The sequence below is a fragment of the Pristiophorus japonicus genome, chromosome 21 (genome assembly GCF_044704955.1).
Source record: "Pristiophorus japonicus isolate sPriJap1 chromosome 21, sPriJap1.hap1, whole genome shotgun sequence".
Taxonomy (NCBI): domain Eukaryota; kingdom Metazoa; phylum Chordata; class Chondrichthyes; family Pristiophoridae; genus Pristiophorus; species Pristiophorus japonicus.
Genome location: NC_091997.1, coordinates 84,310,845 through 84,330,118, shown reverse-complemented (window position 1 = coordinate 84,330,118; position 19,274 = coordinate 84,310,845). Strand labels below are relative to the sequence as shown.

The 19,274-nt window shown below is 44.8% G+C and overlaps 1 protein-coding gene across 5 annotated transcripts in view; it reads right to left on the bottom strand.

Annotated features, from left to right (window-relative positions):
- The window catches only part of slc12a1 (solute carrier family 12 member 1), a 111,192-nt gene that overhangs the window by 15,339 nt on the left and 76,579 nt on the right, over window positions 1–19,274 (bottom strand). For all 5 annotated transcript variants that reach the window (XM_070865150.1, XM_070865146.1, XM_070865147.1 and 2 more), the window contains 2 exons: window positions 9,912–10,034; window positions 6,285–6,396 (listed from right to left, as the gene is read on the bottom strand). In XM_070865150.1, the coding sequence (XP_070721251.1) occupies window positions 6,285–6,396; window positions 9,912–10,034 (235 nt within the window). The remainder of the gene's footprint in view (window positions 1–6,284; window positions 6,397–9,911; window positions 10,035–19,274) is intronic.

The following is a 19,274-nucleotide window of genomic DNA, read 5'->3' as shown; positions in this document are numbered from 1 at the left end:
GGTGGTCAGGTGTGATGCAGGTTACAAGGGGTCAAATACATAACAGGTAGTATTTGGTGGGGGAAGGGATATGAAAATGGAAATGATGGGATTGGGAGAGATCTGGTCAGAATGTCACAGGAGAGGAAGTATGTGAGGTTTTACTGCAAATTCAGCAGAACTGAATTACAAAACACTATAAATTTCACTAGCACTGTGATAGAGTATTCAAACAGGCTCATTTAGACAGACTGTGAAAATTCACAGACCCCCAAGTCAAAGCTACTACGTGCTGCTCAGCATGTTGCATTAACTCATCAATTAACTTGACATTTTCGGACCTTGGGTAGCGAGCCAACAAAACGTTAAAAGACTTTCAATTGAGCCAATAAGGTCAAAGAAGGCGAGTTCTTTTCTGTAAATTGATCCAGGTATAAAGTACAGCCATTTTGACCATGTGTCTCAGTAAGACAAAGAAACTGGCAATCAGCCAGCAGTTTGTTACTCTCTGCCAGTATTAAAAAGTTAAAACTACCATCGGAGTTCGTATTTCATTGGAAATTAAGAGATCTAACAATTTTGGCGCTGCGAACAGGATCGCTGAGGAAAGAAACTGAATTTTGGACATCGGACCTATATCTAGAGGTAAGGACTCCTCTTTTTAAAAAAGTTCTCAGTCAAAAGTCTGCAAAATTAGAGACAGGGGCGGAATTAACATGCTTATCCCTACAATATGGAGACTTTTTGCCGTTGGATGGTAGGGCACGTACAGTCTATGGAGTTGGGGGCCATAAAATGGAAATTAAAAGGACAACACCGGTACTTATAGGGCTGGGTCCACATGAACTAATCACGCCAGTCTGGATAGGCCCAGTAGATCAACCCCTTTTGGGAATGGACGTTCTAATCCAAATAGATTCATCGTTGCATTTCGAGGATGGTCGGGTGACATGGTCAATTAGAACTCTGAAGAAAGAAGAATTGAAGGAACACCCTATATGGGCTAAAGATAAGAACGATTATGGCCTACTCCAGATGGAGCCTGCGTAATTTACAGGGACCAAGCCTCCATGCACTAAACAGTATCCCATCAGTCCAACTGCCATCGCGGGAATCTTACCGGTTATTCAGCAATTGGAGAAACAAGGGGTGCTTATTAAAACGCATAGCTCTTCCAATAGCCCCGTGTGGCCGGTACAGAAATCTAATGAGACTTGGCGTTTGACTGTCGATTATAGGAAAGCTAACCAGTGTATTGATCAAAAAGCTCCTTTGGTCGCAGATCCCTCCACCATTTTTAATGCCCTCAAACCGGAACATAAATATTTCTCGGTTATAGATATGACCAACGGATTTTGGTCGGTGCCTCTGGCACCGGAGGTTCGACACTGGTTTGCTTTCACTGTCCAAGGACAACAGTATACTTGGACCCGGTTACTGCAGGGTTTCCACAACAGCCCTACGGTATTCCACATGGCTTTACAAAGCCATTTGCGAGAATTACCTCCCCTGTCATCCACAGTCATCCAATATGTAGACGATATCCTGCTAGCTTCAAACACGGAAGAACAGCATGAACAAGATTTACAAGCTTTGCTGGATCACTTTCAGCTGAAAGGACATAAAGCCAGCATCGACAAAGCACAAATATCCCAAGAAGAGGTTGTATACCTGGGACAAAAGATTTCACAAGGAAAGCGAGAACTTACCCAGGATAGAACTGCAGCCATTCGGGCTGCTAAAAAACCCACCACTATTCAGGAACTAAGGTCTTTTTTGGGATTGTGTAACTTTAACAGAAATTGGATTGACTCCTTCACACAGCTTGCTCAGCCACTGAATGATATTTTAAAGGGGAAACGTGCCTCTAAAGAAGCCATCACCCTCACTAAAGAACAGCAAGAGGCCTTCCTGAGTTTGAAAAAGGCTTTGTATTCGGCACCGGCTCTGGGAATCCCCAACAGTGGTAAGCCATTTACCCTGTTTGTCCATGAGAAAGAAGGATATATGACAGCTATACTGACACAAGAACATGGGGATCGGCAAAGACCTATTGGCTATTATTCGGCAAAACTGGATGCGGTAGCCCTCGGATGGGGAAGTTGCCTAAGGGCCATGGAAGCTACATGTCAAGCGGCAATGATCACTGCGGGTCTAGTCCTCGACCAAAAGCTGATTGTCAAGTGTCCCCACACCATACAAGCTTTGCTGTCTATGAATAGAATGTCTCAGGTGACGGCAGCAAGATGGACCCGCTGGACAGCAGTTTTGGAAGCTCCTAATCTCCATATCGTCCGGACCAGCCCGGTTAATCCCGCAACTATGCTCCCGATGTCAGAATCGAGGGAGCAACAGGGGGAGAATGTGAAGAGCATGACTGTGTGGAGATTTTAAAAGAAACAGAAGAAGCAGCCTTAGCAGCAGAGGAGCCTCTACACAACCCAGACCTCATCCTGTTTACAGATAGTTCCTCCTTTGTTGACAATGGTACCAGAAAAGCAGGATGGGCAGTTACAACCTTATATGAGGTAGTGGCAAAAGGATGTTTACCCTCAGGAACGTCAGCACAACAAGCCGAGTTACGGGCCCTGTCAGAAGCATGTCGAATAGCAGAAGGACAGACAGCTAATGTCTACACAGATTCGCGTTATGCTTTTGGAGTCGCTCACGACTTTGGTATGTTATGGCGGAAAAGCGGATTCCTCACTGCTGCTGGTACACCTATCCAAAATGGAAAATAAGTCCGAAACTTACTGGAGGCCATACAATTACCTCAGGAAGTGTCCATCCTGAAGTGTAAGGCCCATACCAAGGAAAATACCACAGAAGCACAGGGAAATGCCCTAGCCGACCAGGCAGTTAAAGATGCCGCCTCACAGGGCGTTCCTCCAGAAGAACACAGATGTGCAGATTGAAAGCACTCAGGACTCTGACACGAGACCTTCAAACAATGCAAGGCGAGTGCTCCAGAGAGGAAAAATGGACATGGATTGAGGCAGGAATTAAGCTATGCGAAGATGGTGTCTGGAGACAAAGAGTTACCGACAAGCCAGTCGCGCCACAAAAGGCTTATGCCTTTTTTAGCCCAACAGATCCACTCGTGGGGACACTTGGCCTCACAACAGATGACGGCACGGTTCCAGAAAAGCTGGTGGGGTCGGGGATTTAAAAAACATGCCCAGCTGGTAACAGACCGCTGTGTGGTCTGCCAGAAAAATAATTCTGGAGCCATCACGGTAATTTTTTTTATTTATTTTTTTTTTATTCGTTGCCAATCTTTCCAATTCTTTGTCAAATCACAAACGCCAGAGGTCACCTTGCACACATCAAGGATCACTCTGCGCCAATGCTCTTAGCCAAAAGGCCTAGAACCACTGCACCGTTCCAGGAAGTACTGCAATACCAGGTTTGTGCCATGGAGGTGGATGGGTCAGGCCCCCCACACACCTCCGTGGAGGTGGATGGGTCAAGCCCCCTCACGGTAATGCCTCAACTGAGGCCCCCTGCCCTGTCGAACCAGCATCTGCAGGTTGATTATATATCTCTTCCTTCATGCCAAGGATACACTAACATTCTTGTCATGGTCGACAGATCCTCTAGATGGGTAGAAGCTGTCCCAACTAAAAGAGCCACAGCAAATCACACTGCAAAGGTCTTGTGTAAGGATTACATTCCCCGATGGGGAGTTCCGAGTAGCATTGACTCAGATCAGGGAACACACTTCACAGGTGCTGTCTGCCAAGAAGTCTGTAGGTTACTGAACATTACGTGGGATTTACACTGTCCTTATCATCCACAATCATCAGGACAAGTAGAGCGAATGAATCGAACTCAAACAACGGCTTGCCAAATATCACCAAGAAGGAACACCATGGCCCCAGGCACTACCAATAGTGCTATGTAGCATTAGGGCAACCCCGAACAGAACTACAGGTCTAAGCCCATTTGAAATTATAACAGGAAGACCCATGTCGCTGCCAGGAACTATCGATTTACAGAAAGCTGATGTTCACTTAATGAGTGACACTTTGTTATCATACTGTCAGAACTTAACCAATGATATTAGTTCTGTTTCCCGACAGGTATCGGCAGCTTGGGGTAATCCACCTGAAGGAGGACACGACATCATCCCGGGAGTCTGGGTCTATGTGAAAAAGTTGCATAAAGAACCTTTGGGTGCCAAGTGGGAGGGACCTTATCAAGTGTTATTGACCACCCAGGCAGCTGTTAAAGTCCAAGGAAAGAAAGCCTGGATCCACGCTTCACACGTTAAACGAGCACCCGTAACTGAAGCTGAAATCTAATAAGGACAATTACATTTTGTGAAAATGTATAAATTTACTGATTGTAGGTATTCTAGGCATAGGCCTACTTCTTACTAGCCGACCCTCTGCACCAATGGGAAATAGTAGGGTAGCAAGGGAATTACATGTAAATACCTTTTACTTTTATATTGCTTGTTTATGTTATGCTTAAGGAAAGGTGGTTTACTGGTTGAAGATATTGATTTAGATTAAATTGGAATAAGGTTAATTAACCTACTAAAACCAGACTTCCATTGTGGCCACGATGGAACTCGGGTTGGTGTAAATTTGTGTGGAAGCTACTAGTCCGGACATGTGGCGAAACACAAACAAATTTTAGAAGGAAACTCTATTAACATGTATGAAATTATTTTGTAGAATGTTTAACCAGTGATACCTGAAGTTTTATGATTCAGTTTGTGAAAGAATCAAAGGGGGGATTGATAGAGTATTCAAACAGGCTCATTTCGACAGACTGTGAAAATTCACAGACCCCCAAGTCAAAGCTACTACGTGCTGCTCAGCATGTTGCATTAACTCATCAATCAACTTGACATTTTCGGACCTTGGGTAGCGAGCCAATAAAACGTTAAAAGACTTTCAATTGAGCCAATAAGGTCAAAGAAGGCGAGTTCTTTTCTGTAAATTGATCCAGGTATAAAGTACAGCCATTTTGACCATGTGTCTCAGTAAGACAAAGAAACTGGCAATCAGTCAGCAGTTTGTTACTCTCTGTCAGTATTAAAAAGTTAAAACTACCATCGGAGTTCGTATTTCATTGGAAATTAAGAGATCTAACACACTGAAAGCTGATATACTACTTCACTGATCAAAATTCCATAATTTCATGCAAGTTGCAACAAGCTATTCTGGATATCTATTTCAATAGCAACCAACTGAAACAATGGGGGTAATTTGAACCTAATCTACCCAGCGAGTAACCCGAATCAAATTGTCCACCTGCTTTTACTTTCCATTCAAGTCTATTGGGCTGATCCGATCCTATCAGTTGTCTGCTGGGTTAAAATGACCCTAAATGTAAGGCATAGAATACAAGAGAAAGGAAGTTATGGTAAACCTTTATAAATCAGTTTGGCCTCAGCTGGAGTATTGTGTCCAATTCTGGGAACCATACGATGTCAAAACCTTGGAAAGGATGGCACCACGGATCAGTTACTTAACAACTTGCATTTATATGATATCTTTAACACAGTAAAAGCATCCCAAGGCGCTTCACAGAAGCATTAACAGAATCTGATACCGAGCCACATAAGGAGATGTTCAGACAGGTGACCAAAAGGTTTTAAAGAGTGTCTAAAGGAGGAGAGGTTAAGGGAGTGAATTCCAGAGCTTGGGGCCGAGGCAGCTGAAGACATAGCCACCAAAGGTGGGGGGGTTAAAATTGGGGATGTGCAAGAGGCCAGAATTGGAGGAGCATAGATATCTTGGGAGGGTTGTAGAGATGGAGGAGGTTACAGAGATATAGGGAAGGGTGACTCCATGGAGAAATTTGAAAACAAGGATGAGAATTTTTTTTTTTTTAAATTGAGGCGTTGCCAGACCGGGAGCTAATGTATGTCGGCGAGCACAGGGGTGATGAATGAACGGGACCCTCCAGGGTAAGAGCAGAGCAGCACTAATTGGATAGCTCTTTCAAAGAGCCGGCACAGGCAATGAGGGGCTGAATGGCTTTCTTCTGTGTTACTTCAAATTTCATATGACGGAGAAACTCAGTCGTTTAGTGCCAATGTGCACACCCAAATGGATCTATGTAAATATACACACATACATGCATATACAAGAGGACACATTTTGATGTGCACACTACCATAAGAGGACTCTGGTACACTTGTTGCTGAGGAGTTCAGTGGTTTTAGTGATCAATTTCTGCCTATTCCTTTCCTGTTCCAAAAACAACGGAAGTGCAAATATCTCATCACTGAGTGTCAATATGCAAATGATTTAAATGTGCAAAAGATTGTAGTTTTAAACAAAACTTACGCTCGTTTCTCCTCATCAATACTGTCCAACTTCCCTCCAATAAAGATACGCAATTTACAGCCACACCATTTTTTTCGTGTAGTTAACAGATAGGGAATGAGAATAGTCAAACCTATTAAAAGCGATGATATTGGGGTTAATACTTATTAAAGTGACAATTAATTGAGATTAGTTACACCACTATTCATTAATACTACAAGTTTTTTCATAAATAAAGATTGAAATCTTTAGATTTTGACAGGCAATATTAAAATATGTGGGACCCAAAAGGTTATCAGGAATTCTTTCAACCTTTATATACCCAAATATTCGACTATTTATGATTCAGACTTCTAGAAATCTCAATTTGAAAATATTTAGACATTGAACATGATTCACAAAATAAGTACTTTGAGCTTTGATTCACACTATTGCCTCGGAGTCAGGTGGTCGTGGGTGAAAGTTCCACTCCAGAGACCGAGCACATGATCTAGTTTAGTAGAAAGGCTTGCATTAAAAAGCATCTTTCATGACCTCCGGATGTCCCAAATTACAGCCAATAAATACTTTTGAATCGTAGTCATTCTTGTAATGCAGGAAACGTGACAGCCAATTTGCACACTGCAAGTTCTCACATACAAAGTGCTGTCTTTCGGATGAGACATTGAATCGAGCCCCCTCGGGTGGATATAAAGGATCCCGTGACACTATTCAAAGAAAATTAGGGGAATTCTGGTCAATATTTCTCCCATAACCAACATCTAAAAACAGATGATATGGCCATTTATTTCATTCCTGTATGTGAGAGCTTGCAGTGTGCAAATTGGCTGTCACGTTTCCTGCATTACAAGAATGACTACGATTCAAAAGTATTTATTGGCTGTAATTTGGGACATCCGGAGGTCATGAAAGATGCTTTTTAATACAAGCCTTTCTTTTTATAATAAATATACAGGGCTAGAAATTGACCAGCCTTGCACCTGTTTTTTTCACCAATATTTTGCCAGTAAAGGGTACTCGCCTAAATTAGCCAAAGTGGTGCGCTGAAAAATGGACCGCCCGCGTGCAACACCAAAAAAAATTGGCCGTTCGGCACACCCGTAATCAGGGTGGAAAAAAAATGCCCGAGAAGGTACCAGCGGATTGGAAAGCAGCTAATGTAACGCCTCTGTTTAAAAAAGGTGGCAGGCAAAAGGCAGGTAACTATAGGCCGGTTAGTTTAACATCTGTAGTGGGGAAAATGCTTCAAACTATCATTAAAGAAGAAATAGCGGGACATCTAGATAGGAATAGTGCAATCAAGCAGACGCAGCATGGATTCATGAAAGGGAAATCATGTTTAACTAACTTACTGGAATTCTTTGAGGATATAACGAGCATGGTGGATAGAGGTGTACCGATGGATGTGGTGTATTTAGATTTCCAAAAGGCATTCGATAAGGTGCCACACAAAAGGTTACTGCAGAAGATAAAGGTACGCGGAGTCAGAGGAAATGTATTAGCATGGATCGAGAATTGGCTGGCGAACAGAAAGCAGAGAGTCGGGATAAATGGGTCCTTTTCCAGTTGGAAATCAGTGGTTAGTGGTGTGCCACAGGGATCAGTGCTGGGACCACAACTGTTTACAATATACATAGATGACCTAGAAGAGAGGACAGAGTGTAGTGCAACAAAATTTGCAGATGACACTAAGATTAGTGGGAAAGCGGGTTGTGTAGAGGACTTAGAGAGGCTGCAAGGAGATTTGGGTAGGTTAAGCGAATGGGCTACGGTTTGGCAGATGGAATACAATGTCGGAAAGTGTGAGGTCATCCACCTTGGGGAAAAAAAAAAAACAGTAAAAGGGAATATTATTTGAATGGGGAGAAATTACAACATGCTGTGGTGCAGAGGGACCTGGGGGTCCTTGTGCATTAAACTCTTTTTGGAGTTTATCTGGAAAACATAAAACATTAATCGGTGCCACCCGACCTGGATGACACACCAGACATTTACAAGGCCCCTTTTTTTTTTCTTTTTTGTGTTTTTTTTTTGGGCACTAAAATCAAATTTTTTCCTCCAGTGCCCCCTATAAAAGCGGAGGGGGACACTAAAAGCACCGGCAATTAAAACAAATTAAACTTTAAAACGTAAAATCAAATTAAAATTTGGTTGCCGGGCGTGATGATGCACTCCAGTCCCTCCGGTGCCCACCTCGCGTCCTTGTGCATGAAACTCTTTTTGGAGTTCACCTGCAAAAACATAAAACATGTATCCGTGCCACCCGACCTGGATGACACACACAAGACATTTACAAGGCCCCTTTTTTATTTATTTTTTTGTGTTTTTTTTTTGGGGCACTAAAATCAAATTTTTCCTTTTTCCAGTGCCCCCTATAAAAGGAGAGGGGGACACTAAAAGCACCGGCAATTAAAACAAATTAAACTTTAAAACGTAAAATCAAATTAAAATTTGGTTGCCGGGCGTGATGATGCACTCCAGTCCCTCCGGTGCCCACCTCGCGTCCTTGTGCATGAATCCCAAAAGGTTAGTTTGCAGGTGCAGCAGGTAATCAGGAAGGCGAATGGAATGTTGGCCTTCATTGCGAGAGGGATGGAATACAAAAGCAGGGAGGTCTTGCTGCAACTGTATAAGGTATTGGTAAGGCCGCACCTGGAGTACTGCGTGCAGTTTTGGTCACCTTACTTAAGGAAGGATATACTAGCTTTGGAAGGGGTACAGAGACGATTCACTAGGCTGATTCCAGAAATGAGGGGGTTACCTTATGATGATAGATTGAGTAGACTGGGTCTTTACTCCTTGGAGTTCAGAAGGATGAGGGGTGATCTTCTAGAAACATTTAAAATCATGAAAGGGATAGACAAGATAGAGGCAGAGAGGTTGTTTCCATTGGTAGGGGAGACTAGAACTAGGGGGCACAGCCTCAAAATACGGAGGAGCCAATTTAAAACCGAGTTGAGAAGGAATTTCTTCTCCCAGAGGGTTGTGAATCTGTGGAATTCTCTGCCCAAGGAAGCAGTTGAGGCTAGCTCATTGAATGTTTTCAAGTCAAAGATAGATAAGATTTTTAACCAATAAGGGAATTAAGGGTTATGGGGAGAGGGCGGGTAAGTGGAGCTGAGTCCACGACCAGATCAGCCATGATCTTATTGAATGGCAGAGCAGGCTCGAAGGGCTAGATGGCCAACTCCTGTTCCTAATTCTTATGTTCTTATGAGAAAAGCCTGCGTTGAAACCCCAGAAACAGTGGTAGGTATGAAGACCTACAAAAAAGGTAGGGTAAAGTTTTTATTTTTTTAATTCTCTCAGTGATTGTATAGTGAATTTTCTGATTTTTTTTTACTTTTGCAACTTTGTTTATGTTTTTTCCCCTCCCAGGGCCTGTCTTTTTAGCGGTAATAGGCCTCGGGCTAAAGTTGGTGAGGACCACAATTTCCACCGCGAATCCTCGTGCAACGCTGATTTTAATTGTCGAGTGCATTTTGGTGCCAATTTTACCCCTTTAAAAAAATAGCGGTATTTTTGGTGAAAAATGCCAGAAAAAAATGACCACAAGACCAATTTCTAGCCCAATTTCAATTTTCAAAACTTAATCAATAACTTATAAAGTGTTACAAATTAGATTCCAATGTACAATATGCTTCATACCTCCATCATCAAATAGCCACCACACATCTATTGTGCCTTTCCCCTGATTCTTTTGGAACTGAGTACTAGCATCCAGTAGGCGTTGATTGAAATCTGCAGCATGACTAGTACTGATTTTATAATCTGAATATAAAAAATAAGTTATTGTATTTGTGCAGCCAAATAATTAGTTGCTAAGGAACAGTGTAAAAATCCAATGATCTAAACTACTGACAGACTGCAGCTTCTCGAGCATGAAGTGCCACCAGATGTGTACGTGGGCCGGACTTTCGCCCACCCATCAGTCCTCACCATGGGCCCAAAATTGCCCAGGAGTTGCTCCGTTTTTTTCGGAGCAACTTGATTTTTTCTGGAATATCTTAAAAATCCCCATTTTGCACATTCAATTTGCGCCAGTGTAAGTGAGTTAGTTAGGATTTTTTTGAGTTTACTTTAGTTTTTTTCCAAAAGGGGGCATTACCAGCCACCTACACCAGTTTTGGCCATTTAAGCCACTTTGGGCAGCTAATAGTTGCTCCAAACTAACTTAGGACAGCGTATGTGGCCATTTGTGGCCGCACAGAAAACCCTTGTGGCCGCTGCTGGGCCACGGCCCCGACGCTGTTAAATGCTGCGCCGCCCATCTCTGGGCTCGAATGCTCCCACCCCCGCTGGGTTCAACCTCTATCCGTGCCCCCACACTCCAATTGCTGGGCTCGACCTCTGCGCCCCTTCCCACCCCGCTTGGATCAAATGCTACCTCTTGTTGGGCTTGACCTCCGCTCCTGCTGGGCCTGGATCCCAGCTCCTAGCTGCACTCGACCTCCGTACCTGCTGGGCCCAGATCACAGCCCCCCCCCGCTGGTCCCGGACACTGCTCCAATGATCCTGGATCTCAGTCCCTCGCTGAGCTCGACCTCCGCTCCCGCTGGGCCTGGCTCTCCGCCCCCCGCGGAGCCCGGACACCGCTCCTGCTGGGCTCGGCTCTGAGCCCCCTGCTGGGCCCGGATACTATTCCTGCTGGGCTCGGCTGAGCCCCCTGCTGGGCCCGGATCTCAGCCACCTCCCCCCCCGCCCGCTGGGCTCGACCTCCACTCCTGTTGGGTCCGGCTCTCCGCCCCCAGCAGGGCTCGACCTGGCTCTCAGCCCCCTGCTAGGCCCGGACACCGCTCCTGCTGAGCCTGGCTCTCAGCCCCCCCCGCTGGGCTCAGAACACCACTCCAATGGGCTGACTGGACTCCAGTGACGTCAGTCCAGTTGCCCTTCTAGAAGTGGTCGCACTCCTGGGTCAGCTGCAGTGGGCTAGCTCTCCTACTTATACCCCCGTCTGCCAATGTTGTTCTCTCGCAGGTCCGGGGAAAGGCGCCGCACTAGGTCCTGGGGCTGCTCTCCTACTTATACCCCGCCTGCCGATGCAGTTCTCTCAGTTGAATAGCAGTCAGGTTTGCTCTTTAGCATTAGACTGATCATCTTGGCCTTTCCAGTGATGCCCACATCCCATGAACAAATAAAAAAACATCTGCCCAACTTGGTTGATTTACAGGCAAGGAAGAGTTTTTTTTTAAAAAACGACAAGATTGCCCAAAATAAACTTTCTAAACAAGCCAACAAACAGAAAATTAATGAAAGCAAAAGAATGACGGAAAAAAGTAAGATACAACGGGTAAATATAATTATGCCAAACTGCCACTGAATTAGATGGGGAAGACTATATCTATGTAAGAAGTATTTCTTTGATCAAGGAGAGGATGATACTTTTAACCTTCATTACTATAGAAGTAGAAGCTAGAGTTCAAGGACACACCCTTGTGTCTGGAGATGGTGGTTCCAAGCAGTACTCATATTTTCCGATCTAATACCTCGAACAGAGCCTTTCATATTAAAACCCATCAGTTGCCTCAATACAGGAAAATAAATTACACCATGCACTTTACTGAAAAAAAATCAAATTATTTTTGAAGCAGCCTCATTCACAACAGCTGGGAAATTTAAATTAAAAAGCTATCCGTAATGGTGACCATTTTTTCAAAAAAAAAACAAACATTCTCCGGACCCTTTTTAACTTAACGCTGTAAAATAATTTAAAAATAATTAGAAAAAACACTAACTTACCTTTTTTTTTTTGCAGGGCTACTTATCGTCCGCCCAGCTGCAGCTGCTTTTCGTGGGCGTATTTTTCAATCTTACCTACGGGTCACCGCTGAGTCCAAACTTGGGCAGTAGCGTTTTTTTCGGCAGTGCACACTGGGGGTCCGCTCCCAAGCGGTATTTTGAAACTGCCGGCGGAACTCTGAAATGGAGTGAAAATTTGCGCCGGGTGGTTTTCTGCTGAAAACGAGCAGTACTGCTGAGAAAACGAGCGGAAATTCTAGCCCATTGAGTATATTCAAGACAGAGATCAATAGATTTTTGGATATTACGGGAATCAAGGGATACAGCAGGAAAGTGGAGTTGACATAGAAGATCAGCTATTGAATGGCGGAGCAGGCTCAAGGGGCCGAATGGCCTACTCCTAATTCTTAAGTTCCTGAAGTCATTGTTAAAGCTGAGAGCTCATCAGCAATAAGCTGAACTATACTTTAGTATGTCCAATATCTAATTTGCTATTCAGAACTTTTAACATGGAAGCGAGTCTGAACGAACTTTACTGACTGTCAATCTTGGATCAAGCACAATATCAACTTGTAGTAAAGTACAATCCTTGGGATGCCAAGTTACTGTAATTCATTTGAACTGCCTTTGTAACTTCAGATATTAATTCCAACTTCAGATATTAATTTCATCAGTTAATGACACTGAATTAATACATCAACTTCTCCAAACTAGAGTCTAGCTGCCACTGAGTTACTGTGGTAAACTTGAACTGCCTTTGTAACCTCATTAATTCTGGAAGTTAACAATATGTACCCAAGTACCTTGTGGACTCTTAGACTGATTTTCAAATGAAATTTCAGGCCTCAATATAATTGGGAATAGTTGATGCCAGCCGGTTCAAGAAAGTCATATTTAGGTGCCTAGTACCTCTTTGGATGCAATTGGTAAATTTTGTGATGTTTAACAAAAATTTTGAGGGGTTAACATAAAAATAGGTGCCGGAGTAGGCCATTTGGCCCTTCGAGCCTGCACCACCATTCAGTAAGATCATGGCTGATCATTCAACCTCAGTACCCCTTTCCTGCTTTCTCTCCATACCCCTTGATCCCTTTAGCCACAAGGGCCATATCTAACTCTCTCTTGAATATATCCAATGAACTGGCATCAACAACTCTCTGCAGTAGGGAATTCCACAGGTTAACAACTCTGAGTGAAGAAGTTTCTCCTCATTTCAGTCGTAAATGGCTTACCCCTTATCCTAAGATGGTGTCCCCTGATTCTGGGCTTCCCCAACATCAGGAACATTCTTCCTCCATCTAACCTGCTGCGTCCTGTCAGAATTTTATGTTTCTATGAGATCCCCTCTCATCCTTCTAAACTCCAGTGAATACAGGCCCAGTCGATCTAGTCTCTCCTCATATGTCAGTCCTGCCATCCTGGGAATCAGTATGGTGAACCTTCGCTGCACTCCCTCAATAGCAAGAACGTCCTTCCTCAGGTTAGGAGACCAAAACTGAACACAATATTCCAGGTGAGGCCTCACCAAGGCCCTGTACAACTGCAGTAAGACCTCCCTGCTCCGATACTCGAAACCCCTAGCTATGAAGACCAACATACCATTTGCCTTCACCACCTGCTGTACCTGCATGCCAACTTTCAATGACTGATGTACCATGACACCCAGGTCTCATTGCACCTTTCCTTTTCCTAATCTGCCACCATTCAGATAATATTCTGCCTTCGTGTTTTTGACTCCAAAGTGGATAACCTCACATTTATCCACATTATACTGCATCTGCCATGCATTTGCCCACTCATCTAACTTGTCCAAGTCACCCTGCAGCCTTAGCGTCCTCCTCACAGCTCACACCGCCACCCAACTTAGTGTAAGGTTTTGTCCGATGCTTTGATTAATATGCCTTACGTGGTTTAAGGGTTTAGTGGTCTCAAATGTTCTTACACAGCCTTCTCTCCTTCAACCTTTCTCCCACACCACCCATTACACTCGTGCAGCACTTTAAAGTGTTGTGGGGTGACCCGAGGGTATGATAAGGAGTTACATAAATGAAAGTTATTTCTTCCCTTTTTCAAAAGCTGCCATTTATGGGACTAATGGCTGAGGTAAGATGTCATAGGATAAATTAGTATGGCAGTGGATTGATGCTAATTGGCTTAAAAGAAACATCTATTTCTTCGTTTAAGCTTATTATCTATCCAGTGCCATACTATGATTCATTTCCTTAGCCATTAGTGCCTTATGAGGAATCTTGTCATGATCTTTCCAAAAACCCAATTACAATATATAATATTCAACCAAATTTATCTGGTTCTCCCTGGACCATCAGTAGGCTGATGTTTATTTCTACAGATTCGTTGAGCACATAAACTGAAACATTTTTGATCTAATTTACTGAATGGCCATTTCAGTCTGAATATCTGACTGGGCAACAAAAGTATAAAGTTTGCCTTTCTTGCAGGATTGCTATCCGTTACTATTGTATGCACATTCATAAATACACAAAAATAAACCAGGTTTAAAATCCACTGCAATGGAACATCACAATAAGGACCGATTTCTCCCAATTACTAGAGTCTTATTTAAATAGTTCAGGCTGGTTGTACTACATTCAGTGCTTCTGTAAATCTGGTGGATAGAATGGTGCTTCTTTCCACGTAGCAGCTGGAAACAGATTTTATAACATAATCCATTATCTTGTCTTTTAAGGAGCCTTGCAGTTAGTAGATATAGTGGGTCCATTACCACTTTTGAAAGTGGTAATAATTGAAGCCAAAATGGTCCTCGAAATATACTTTTTCATTTCTACTTTAATGGATTTGAGAGATGGAGAGTCCGTCAAATCCAAAGAGGAGAGACCACTTATTTACATATAATGCAAAGATTTAAAACCGGTTTGTACTTGTAAAAGACATTTAATGTTATATATTTTGAATGAGGCATCGATACAGCTGCCTTAGAACTGAACAGCACAATTGAAAACAAAGAAATATTCAGATAATTCTACTCACAAGGAGCAATTGCAGTATTACTTAGTTACTCATGAGTTGTTAGACCTATTCACTCAACATACATTATTGAAGGCTTGGACAGCAAATATATTGGCCTCAAAATTTTGCTGAGGTTCAAGGACTCAAGTCAGTAGGATCGGTTGCAGGGGACCTATACTTGGGGGTGAAACCCGAGTCATTCCATGAAAAGATCATTTCCCCCCCCTCCCCCCCATCAAAACTCTGCTTGGGCAGGGGTGGGGGTTGTGCTTCTGAACTACCCTGGGAATTCTAGCTAGTACGTCACCAATAGTCCAAGCAGGACTTATGCGGAGAGCTAATTTAGGTCCCATTCTGGGCATTACTAATGCCCCAAAAGGTTTGCCAGCAGTGGTAATCAATCCTTCCTTGAGGCCATGTTATGAAGAAAACATTTTGGTCATTTCCTTTGGTGTTAAAGGACCTTTCACTGTCATTAGTGGCATACCAACTTTATGCCTGGCAGTCCAAGAATAAGCGCCTCTTTTGTCCTCCCAACAAAGACAAATAACGTGCATCAGTACAGATTCACACGAGGCATGGAGTGAAGTCAAGGTCACACTGGACCTGCACCTTTATTTCACAGTTCTGGAATGTTGCACTTGCCTGAGACCTGTCCTTATATACCTCTCTCTTGCAAGTGCACCCCTGGTGGTAAGGTATGCTGGTGGTTACAGGTCATATCTTATTAGTCATATATAGCAAGTTAGGATACAGTTATATGTAATAATGTAAGATACATGACATCACCCTCCCCCAAGGTCTTATCATCTTTATAGGTTCAGTCTCTCAGGTGGTCTACGCTCTCGCGTGGATCGTCTGAGTTGTGGTTCAGTTGTTTGCCTGGGCTGTCTGTTTCGATTGGTGTGATTGTTGTTGACTCGCCTGGGCTGTCTGTTGGGATTGCCCTTTCCTCAGGTTGTTCCCTCTGTCTGTCCACCAGGTGTGGTGCGAGTTCCACATTGTAGTCTGCCTCTGGTTCCGCAGTGTTGTTGGTAAATCTGCTTTTGACTTGGTCTACATGCCTCTGGCAGGTTTTGCCATTGTCCATTTGTACTACCAGTAGCCTGTTTCCTTCCTTGCCCGTTACTATCCCTGCAAGCCATTTTGGACCCCTGCCATAGTTTAGTACAAACACTTTGTCCCCTATCTCATTCCATGTCCCCCTCGAATTTCTGTCATGGTACTCAGTCAGCTTACGGCGCTTTGCCTCAACAATTTTGTGCATGTCTGGGAGGATTAATGAGAGCCTTGTTTTTAAAGTTCTTTTCATCAACAGTTGGGCGGGGGGGATCCCAGTCAGTGAGTGCGGACGAGATCTGTATGCCAGCAGCAGTCGCGACAGGTGACTCTGCAGCGTGGGACCTTGGATTTTAAGCATGCCTTGTTTAATGATTTGCACTGCTCTCTCCGCCTGGCCGTTGGAGGCCGGCTTGAACGGTGCCGTCTTGACGTGATTTATGCCATGGTCAATTATAAAGTCTTGGAATTCTGCGCTGGTGAAGCACGGACCATTGTCACTGACTAATATGTCAGGGATTCCGTGCGTTGCAAACATGGTTGCGAGGCTCTCCACAGTGGTGGAGGTTGTGCTCGAGTTTAAAATGGTGCATTCGATACACTTTGAAAATGCATCTACAACTACGAGGAACATTTTGCCCATGAATGGGCCCGCATAGTCTACGTGCACCCGCGACCACGGTTTGGTAGGCCAGGGGCTCAGTAGAGCCTCCCTGGGGGCACTGCTGAGTTGGGCACAAATGGTGCACCTTCGGACGCAGAGCTCAAAGTCCGCGTCAATACCAGGCCACCAGACGTGGGATCTGGCTATGGCCTTCATGAGAACAATCCCCGGGTGCTCGCGGTGGAGCTCCCGGACAAATGCCTCTCTGCCTCGCAGAGGCATGACTACTCGGCTGCCCCACATCAGGCAGTCTGTTTGTAGTGATAGCTCATGCTTGCGCCTGTGAAAGGGTCTTAATTCTTCGGGGCAGGCATCGCAATCCTCTGCCCAGTCACCGGTTAGGACACATTTTTTTTTTTAACTAAGGATAAAGTGGGGTCACTGGCCGTCCAAGCTCTGATTTGGCGAGCCGTCATGGGCGAACCTGTGGAGTCAAAGGCATTGATTGCCATGGCTATCTCAGTCCTGTTCGTCAGACCTTTCCGTGGTCGCCAGGGGTAGCCTGCTGAGCGCGTCGGCACAGTTGCCCGTGCCTGGTTTGTGCCTTATGGTATAGTCGTAGGACGCCAGCATGAGTGCCCACCGTTGAATTCGCGCCGAGGCATTGCCGTTTATTGCCTTGCTCTCGGATAGGAGGGATGTGAGGGGCTTGAGGTCGGTTTCTAACGCGAACTTGGCCCCGAAAAGGTATTGGTGCATCTTTTTGACACCGTACACGCACGCGAGTGCCTCCTTCTCCACCATTCCGTACCCGCGCTCCGCCCGCGAAACTGACCTGGAGGCATAAGCTATGGGTTGTAATTTGCCCGCACTATTGACATGTTGCAAAACGCACCCGACCCCATACGCTGACGCATAGCATGTGAGAACTAGCTTTTTACCTGGGTCAAAAGAAAGTCAAAACACTGTTTGAACACAGAAGGTTGCGTGCCTTATTGAAGGCACGTTCCTGGGCGTCCCCCCAAAACCAATCGCACCCCTTCCTGAGTAGCACGTGTAGAGGCTCCAGCAGCGTGCATAAGTTCTGCATAAAGTTCCCAAAGTAATTGAGTAGCCAGAGAAAGGCACGCAGTTCTGAGACATTCTGGGGCCTGGGTGCCAGGCGAATTGCTTCTGTTTTGGACCCTGTTGGGCGGATTCCATCAGCGGCAATCCTTCTGCCCAAAAATTCAACCTCGGGTGTGAGAAACAGGCACTTGGATTTCTTGACTCGTAAGCCTACCCGATCCAACCACTTTAGTACTTCCTCCAAATTACGGAGATGCGAGTCGGTGTCCCTGCCCGTGATAAGTATGTCGTCTTGAAATACAACCGTCCCCGGGATGGACTTGAGCAGACTCTCCATGTTGCACTGGAATATGGCAGCTGCCGACCTGATGCCAAATGGGCATCGATTGTACATGAAAAGGCCTCGATGTGTGTTGATGGAGTGTAGCTTGGATTCCTCAGTCAATTCTTGCGTCATATACGCAGATGTGAGGTCTAATTTTGAGAAAAGTTTACCTCCAGCCAATGTGGCAAATAAGTCCTCCGCTCTGGGCAGCGGGTACTGGTCCTGTAGGGAGACTGTTTATGGTAGATTTGTAGTCCCCACAGATTCATACGGATCCATCAGGCTTCATGACTGGGACGATGGGACTTGCCCAGTCGCTAAATTCCACAGGTGATATAATGCCTTCCCGCAGAAGCCTATCTAGTTCGCGTTCAATCTTTTCCCTCATCACATAGGGTACAGCTCTGGCCTTGTGATGGACCGGTCTAGCATCCTGTGAGATGTAGATTTTGACTTTGGCCCCTTTGAAAGTGCCCATACCTGGCTGAAAGAGATGTTCAAATCGCTTTATAACTTTTGAGCAGGAGGTCCGTTCCTCAATATCATGGCATGGACATCATCCCATTTCCAGTTTAGTTTTGCCAGCCAGCTTCTCCCCAGCAGTGCTGGGGGGTCTCCGGGGACAATCCACAGGGGAAGTCGGTTCACTGTCCTTTTGTGTGTGACAGAGCATGGCGCTGCCGAGGACTGGTGCGATTTCTTTGGTATAGGTCCTTAATTTGGTGTCGACCCTTGAGTTTTGGTCTGTCTCTTATGCAGCCACAGTTGTTCAAATTGCCCATGAGAGATTGACTCGCTCCCGTATCCCGTTCCATGTTGACAGATATCCCGTTGAGTAGGACCCTCACCATTATAGGAGCTGTCCTGTTGCAGGAGCAGCGACCATTGATCATGTTGACCTGCTGTACATCGGTGTCCCGGGTACTGTTCCCGCCATCTTCTGGTCCGCTTTCCGACCCATCCGATTCGTATACCAGCCGAGCTGCCGTTTTTTTGCACATGCGGGCCAAATGCCCTGTATTTTCACAATTTCTGCAAACAGCCTGCTGAAATCGACATCCCCTTGCCCAGTGCCCAACCCCACACCTCCAGCACAGACCTGTTCCATTGTTCAAAGTGTTCCCAAAGAATGAGCTGCGTCTGGCTGATCTCTCTTGAGCTTCTCGGTTTGTAGTTGATTGCTCGCATTGTGAATCAACCTCGTTTCTTCTTCCCCTACCAAGAATGT